This window comes from Rutilus rutilus (assembly GCF_951802725.1).
Source record: "Rutilus rutilus genome assembly, chromosome: 6".
NCBI lineage: Eukaryota > Metazoa > Chordata > Actinopteri > Cypriniformes > Leuciscidae > Rutilus > Rutilus rutilus.
Window position 1 is genome coordinate 33,048,330 of NC_140214.1, and position 7,495 is coordinate 33,055,824.

At 35.4% G+C, this 7,495-nt stretch overlaps 1 protein-coding gene across 1 annotated transcript; it reads left to right on the forward strand.

Moving 5' to 3' along the window:
- Positions 1-309: 309 nt before the first annotated feature.
- On the forward strand, positions 310-6,857 carry slc35d1b (solute carrier family 35 member D1b). The gene is made up of 13 exons (XM_084412729.1): positions 310-602; positions 1,004-1,037; positions 2,097-2,183; positions 2,272-2,339; positions 2,474-2,545; positions 2,662-2,730; positions 2,937-3,039; positions 3,793-3,885; positions 4,045-4,112; positions 5,601-5,679; positions 5,772-5,854; positions 6,161-6,213; positions 6,372-6,857. The coding sequence occupies exons 1-13, from the start codon at positions 421-423 to the stop codon at positions 6,380-6,382; spliced, it is 1,002 nt and encodes a 333-aa protein (XP_084268855.1). The 5' UTR covers positions 310-420; the 3' UTR covers positions 6,383-6,857.
- Positions 6,858-7,495: the final 638 nt, after the last annotated feature.

The window sequence follows — 7,495 nt, forward strand, 5'->3', positions numbered from 1 at the left end:
GTTTTTGTTAGCAAAATGTGGTTTACCACTCAACTACTGTGTACAGTACATATTTGAGGTGCTTTAGCTCCACCTGCTGGCTACTGTTAATAATATTTTGCAATAATGCAATAATTTTGCTATTGGAGCAAATGGGAATAAAAAAAAAATACATTTGCAGTAGTTTCCTGTTCACTGCTATAGAAGTTTACCAAACTATGAGGATATCCACTTCTGAGAACCCCAGAGATGTGAAAAGGGTCCATTAACAGTGCCAGGGACCCGATACGGCCCCGCTTCCGCGTTCCACACCCGGAAATGTGAAAATGGTCCGTGGAACACTGTCCCTTTAAAACTTTAGTGAACGAGTGAAGGGAACATTTTACTCTGCAGAAAAGTAATTGGACCTTTTCGTCCGATAAACACTAGCATCAGGTAGACATGGCGGACATACGAAAAGTTCACTCTGCGAGATATACTCAGAATAACGCAAAATATAATGTTTCGCTAGGAGAAAGCAGTGGCAAATCTGCGTTATTTTTGAAGTTATTTGCTGCAGTTTTCTACGGGATCTCTTCTTTTGTCATTGTTGTCATTAACAAGAGTGTTCTTACTAATTACAGGTAATGAATCGCATTCATATTCATTCATGTTTTCTTTCAGCACATTCATATTCAATAGGTGTGTTTTATTACCAGATGCGACCGAGAAAGTATAGTGATGGATCTGACCGCGTAAACTCTTGTGTTTCGCGAGATTTTGACTCTCACTCACCTTTGCTATGATATGACATATTGCTTGGTCATAGCTGCTGTTAGCACATATGCAAAACACGTTAATACATTACTGTTTACTCTAATGTAATCTAATCTCCCGTATTATGATTTTTAGTCTTTTAAACAGACAAACTAGACAGTGTGGACACTTAGACATATTAATCGTTTCGAGTAAATGAGCGCTCTATATGCATTTCATTAAGATGTTTATTATTTTGTGCACTGTTATTCTGTGTTTTCCCACTCAGATTTCCTTCCTCTTTAGCATTGGGAATTGGCCAGGTAAGAATGTTATTGCTCATGCCGTTACATTTCTGATAATTTGTGTTAGGTCTTCAGTGTGTGTTAATTGTTAATCTCACGAAGCCTATTAATTAGATCCTTTTTTTTTTTTTTTGCATTTACATTTTCATAAATGCATAACATTTTTAAGAAATCATTTAATTATTGTATTTTATATTAAATATATAAATTATATTTATATGAAATTATTTAATTATCTTGAAGCTCATGCTAAGATAACTAGTCCATTGCAACAATATAATATTAGATTATTCATTATGCATTATTCATCTGCAATCCAGTCAAGTAATGTGTAGAAAGTACCAAGCGTAAGTTTCCAGAAGTACCAAGCCTACTTGTGTGTAAATTTAGCCTCCTGTTTTGTTGTTCTTCTGAGTGATATTCTCATTTTCTTTATTTAACTGGAGCAAAGTTAGCAAAAGTTAGCCTAGATGTTTAGCACGACAGTAGTACTAAAGTCAAAGGCCACAGTCAGTATCTGTTTCAAGACATAAAATGGTGCCAATTACCTCTTCTCATCTGTGTTTGAATATAGAGAGAGACTGCAGATTGTTCATTGTACTGAAATATTTTACTGCTCAATCCTGCGATTGACCACAGGATGTTCCAAGCAACTGTGTAATAAGACATTTTCTTGTCAGGTTTTCTGAGATTAACCTCACTTTAGTTTAGTGACATGCCACTATATTGACTTGCTCAATATTCATCTAAATAGAACGATTGCTCTCAGAAGTAAGGTGGAATGTACATGTTCAGCACTTAGCTTTCATAATCTGTTAGATTAATTCACACATGTAGGCCTACTTGCAGTATTTGGTGTTTTAGTGACTGTGACATCACAGACAGCAACATAGTGTCGGCCCAGATCCGGCCCGATTTCTGGTACACGTGGATTCCACAAGGCCCAGATGTGGGCCGGACCTGGGCCGACACTATGTTGCTGTCTGGTCTCAAGCATTTTGTTTATTAAACATATATTTTACATGCATTTAGCACTTCGATTCCAGTAGCTGATGAAATTTCATTGTTTTTTTGCAGATGTTTGCAACTGTTGTTGTGCTGCGAGCAGCAAAATCATTAAATGTGATTGATTTCCTAGATTTTGATAGGCATGTACCTCATAAGGTAGGTCTGAGCACACTCAAGGCCAAACTATACTTCAGTTTTCATGTATTCAAGTATAAGTTCAATTCTCACCATATTTACTGTGTAGGTATTTCCACTTCCCTTTCTGTATGTGGGAAATCAGTTAACAGGCCTGTTTGGAACGAAACAACTGAAGTAAGTGTGTGGTATTCTGAAGAAAAGAAAACAATGCTATAAAACATTTTGTAAACTTTCATGCACAGCTGTTGTTTTTATTATTATATACTGAATGTACAATAATATAACATGCTGTATGATCTCTTTTGCAGTCTTCCAATGTTTACTGTGCTCAGGCGATTCTCCATTTTATTCACGATGCTGTTTGAGGGTTACCTCCTAAAGTATGTCTCCACAGTATGATTCTGCTTTTGTATCAGTGTGCAGTTGACCCAGTTCGAGTTGTACGAGATGTGAGATTTACACTCACATTTATTGTTTGTTGTTTCTCTATTTGTAGAAAGACGTTTTCATGGTCCATAAAGGCAACCGTATTCACCATGATCCTAGGAGCTTTTATTGCTGCAAGGTAGCTTCAAATGCAAACTCAATAAAAATATTGCATTTGAGATTTAATTCCTTGACCTCACAGAAAACCAAATTCTTTTCACCTGTTTATGAAAGTAATCGCAACTCTGCGATGTTCTAGGAGTATTTATGAACAGTGCCGGTTCTTTTGAAATCTGAGAAATGGCTTGTCACTTCGATTAATTTGCCTTTATTTTACTTTCACAGCACAGATTTAGCTTTTGACCTCCATGGATATGTGTTCATTACACTTAACAACATTCTGACTGCTGCAAATGGGGCTTATATGAAACAAAAACTGGACTCCAAGGTAATTTAACCCTTAAGCCTAGTTTTGTGAACAAGGCTTCAAGTCCAATATCTCTCAGATGTTCTGGTTTAGAAAGAGAATGCCTTTTGTATAAATGTGTTCAGACTATGAAACACAAGTGTTTAATATGTGTATATGGAAACTGTACATTCTGTCATCTTTATTTATTACTTAGTTAGGGTGAATTCAGTTAAATTAGGACATGTTTCGCCATGGAAATGACTGGGAAAAAATGGCCCAATAATCCTGAATTAAACACTTGGGCCTGGTTTCAGACTTTGATTAAGCCAGAATTAGTCCAGTTTAGTTTGGACATTTGAGTAGTTCTTATAAATGTGCCTTTTTCTAGAGAAAAAGCCATGACACTGACATATTTTAAGATATGTTAGTGCCAGTTGCTTTCTGTTCAAATGATTCAAACATGCATTTTAGTCTAGGACTAGGCTTAAGCCTTGTCTGTGAAACCGGGAGTAGTGTTTAGGCTTGTGGTGTCTCCCCAATTTCATGCTTTCATGAGCCCAGCCACATAGTCGGTCTACAAAATGTATGTTTTAGTTTTTTTTTTTAAATATCACAGATATTTTATTTGGACAGAATACATTGTTACTTTAGAATTCTTGCACCTGCACCTGCAGCAGAGACCTGCTGACCCCTTCTTTTAACCCATTTTTAGTCTAAAATAAACTCTAGTTAAAAATGTTGGTTAATTTTTCTCTTATTTTACCAAATGATTTCCCCCTCCTTGCATTTCAGGAACTTGGAAAATATGGGCTGCTGTATTACAATGCTTTATTCATGATTATTCCCACTATGATTTTAGCATACTTAACTGGAGACATTCAGAAAGTAAGAATTTTAATAAATAAACATATTTATTTATTACACTAAATGTTTTGATAAATGAAGGACAGTTGGAAAAATAGATCTATATTCTGCTTGACTTTTTAAGAAAATGTACATAAAAATCAATAAAAAGAATAAATATGATCTCTTGTGAATTTTCAGACTTTGGAGTATGATGGTTGGACCGACGTTTTCTTTGTGATTCAGTTTGTGTTGTCTTGTGTCATGGGGTAAGTCTGATATTTCTAATCTTTTTCTTTACTTACAAGTCACAGTTGCTCTACAGTGTTATCCTACTCAACTGCTTACTCCTGACACATAGCAACACAGCTAAAATGATTCCTAATATATTGGACCTTTTATTGAAAGTAGTCTATTTTTACCTGTTGAGACCAAGCGGCAACCTTCCGGTCTCTCTCTTGAATCCAACAAGTGACTTAAACTGCAGTTCATCGACTAGCCACTAGAGACAGGCTCCAAAAGAGAGTCAATCCCATGTTAAAATGCCCAACTTTACAGCAGAAAAAAATAAATTACAACCTGGTACAAAAAGTGGTTTTGGTCTATATAGCTTATTTTGTCCTTCATGACAACTGTGAGGGAGGTGAATTTTTATATAATAACTCATCCATTTAAATTAATTATGATTTCACTTTTTTAACTTTAGTTAGTGTGTAATATTGCTGTTTGAGCATAAACAACATCTGCAAAGTTACAACGCTCAGAGTTCAAAGCAAAAGGAGATATTTGCTTTTAAAAATCGCTTTTTAAGGACAAACGGCTGGTATAGGGACTACACGACATTCCTCCAGGGTTAGTGACATCACAAACCCTAAAATTTACATAAACCCCACCCCCAGAACACAATTTATAGATTATCAAGATAGAATATGCTAATCAATGACTAGAAGATAACTACACATAAGCTGAATCCGGTTTGAACATAAAAGGCTAAAAGTTTTTTAAATGTTCAGTGCGTGTCTGTGTGAGTGCAAGCTGTTGAAGCTCCGCCCTCTGTCCCGGGAGCAGCAGCTCATTTGCATTTAAAGGAACAGACACAAAACGGTGCGTTTTTGCTCACCCTCAAAAATGGACAATTTTAACATGCTATATAAAAATATCTGTGGGGTATTTTGAGCTAAAACTTCACATACACACTCTGGGGACATCAAAGACTTATTTTACATCTTGTGAAAAGGGCATTATACCACCCCTATAAGCCTTAAAGTTGTGCATAATTAAGGGCATGGCCACTTGAGTGACAGGTGGATTGCGGCTGCTGTCACTACTAGCCGTTTGTCTGCTGTCGGTTAGTGTCTCGTCACCTCAGATAATCCCGCCTCTTTGCCCATTTTCGTTTATCCGGGACGCACAGTGACACGCGGTGACGCGCTGCCAAGATGGCGACGGCTGGTTCCGCCCACTTTGGGCTTCAGAAATGCTCTTCAGAAACCTACGGGTGATGTCACGGACACTACATCCATTGTTTTTTACAGTCTAGGGTTGAGACGTGCCTGCACAAGCACCCGTAAGAGTTGTTTGAGTTGGGAGAGAGGCATGACGTGCGAAAGGGGCATTTACTAAATATGCTGTACTTTTCTACGTGTTGCAGAAACTACATACTTCACCTTTAAGCTGTTTTTTGTTTTTGTAATTTTTTGAGATGTTAAAACTGATATTCTTTTTTGTGATTCTAATGTCATTGGTTGTTTTGGCAGGTTTATACTCATGTACTCAATTATGTTATGCACACATTATAACTCCGCTTTGACGACTACAATTGTTGGCTGTATCAAGGTTGGTAATTCACTGAATCTTGGTGATTGAGAAGTGTATTGTAAATATGATCAATTAAGAGTTAACTGTGTTTCCTTTAACCAACCCAACAGAATATCTTAGTGACATACATCGGGATGGTGTTTGGTGGAGATTACATCTTTACTTGGGTTAACTTTATCGGCCTAAACATCAGGTAAATAGGTCCATTGTAAAATGACAGTGAAGAAACTTAGCCACAGAATTTTATCTCCGTATGAGGGTCATTCATTCTCATGAAAAGACTGTAAAAGAAACTACAAAATATGATGTCTTTTCCTTGAATGATCAAGATGCGGCAACACTGAGAAATTCTGGATTTTCTCAGAAAACATGAATTTAGAATAAATAATTAAGATATTAAATGTGAATAAAAACTAAATTTAGGTAGAATTCACAATGTAAATCTGTATAACCCATACATTATTTTATTTTTTTACTTTTCTTACTTTCCCCCCAATAGCATTGCTGGCAGTCTTGTGTACTCGCACATCACGTTCACTAAGGAACAAAAAAGTAAGTGCAGGAAAAATGTGCATTTGTGTGTGAATCAAAACAAGGATCTGTTCAAATCCATCTCATAATTTCCATGTCATGGTTTCATTTTGTTTAATACTATTGAATAAGGATAAGTGTATTTGAGATGACATGTAAAATGTTGTGTCTTTTAATAGAAACAAGTTGATGGAACAATAGGAGAATGTTGATAATACTCATGGGAGTCAAGAACCCAGTCCGTGTCATTTCACAGCGCCTTGAGGTCAACTGTGTCCAGCAATCTTTTCAGCAACTTTGCCTCATTAATCAGTTTCTGTTGCCATGGTAACTGACTTACTGATTTTTTATTTTTTTTTACATTTAATAATATTGATTTTGTTTATTTAGAAAAAAACAACAACAAAAAACAAGATGGATTGTTTGCATTATGCAAATCATGCAAAGTATTTCTATAATTTTTTTAAAGAATTTTTTAATGGTCTAATGATATTTGGAAAGATGAATGTTAAAAAAAAAAGTGTAAAAAAAAAGTTTTATTGAAGTTTTTTTTTGCTATGTTATGAGATCAACATTTTCTTTTGTCTCTGTAAATTGTAAATGTCTATCTTAGTTCAAATTGAACTGATCAATTCTAAACAATAAAAATTTGTAAAAATGTTCTGTATTGGACGAGTTTATTTGTTTTTCAACTGAGTGAGGAATCAAAATGATTTTCTGTGGTAATTAACATTATGCCGCAAAAGCTGTTGATAGAGCTTATATTGAATTAAAAGGTTATAATAAGGTTAGAAACACACGATCAGGGGTTCAACCCAGAGATTTTATATGGTCTGGAAGCCATTTCTGGATTATTTTAACTTACAATTTCCTGCTGGAAACACTGGGACATAATTGATTCACAGGCTCTGTAACTCTGTAACGTGTCAGTTTATCTATTTTTTATTTTTATTTTATTTCTATTTTATTTTTTGGTTATTGTCATTTATTATTGTGTATGTTGGGGTTGCTGTATGGGGACTTGTTAATTGTTTTATAAGTGTTTACAATTCAAAACCCAATATAATAAGGTTATAAAAAACCCAGGAACTTTGCCTACATGCAAAAAAAAAAAAAAAAAAACCCTGAATTGATATATCAAACATATCGAAAAGGAATCGCCTTTTTCCACCTTTGTTGCCATTGGCTTGGCTTGCTTAATTGGGGACATTCAATTTAATATTCAACAATAATATTGATCTGCCTGCACTGACACCATTATATGAGAACTGAACTGAGCTGGACGATGACATCACGGTTTTCT

Bases quoted from the DNA above. Each gene is read 5' to 3' on its own strand.
- slc35d1b (XM_084412729.1), top strand. From the start codon at position 421: ATGGCGGACATACGAAAAGTTCACTCTGCGAGATATACTCAGAATAAC. The intron at 2,340-2,473 runs GTAAGTGTGTGG...TCTCTTTTGCAG, and splicing joins TTTGGAACGAAACAACTGAA to TCTTCCAATGTTTACTGTGC. The intron at 3,886-4,044 runs GTAAGAATTTTA...GTGAATTTTCAG, and splicing joins TAACTGGAGACATTCAGAAA to ACTTTGGAGTATGATGGTTG.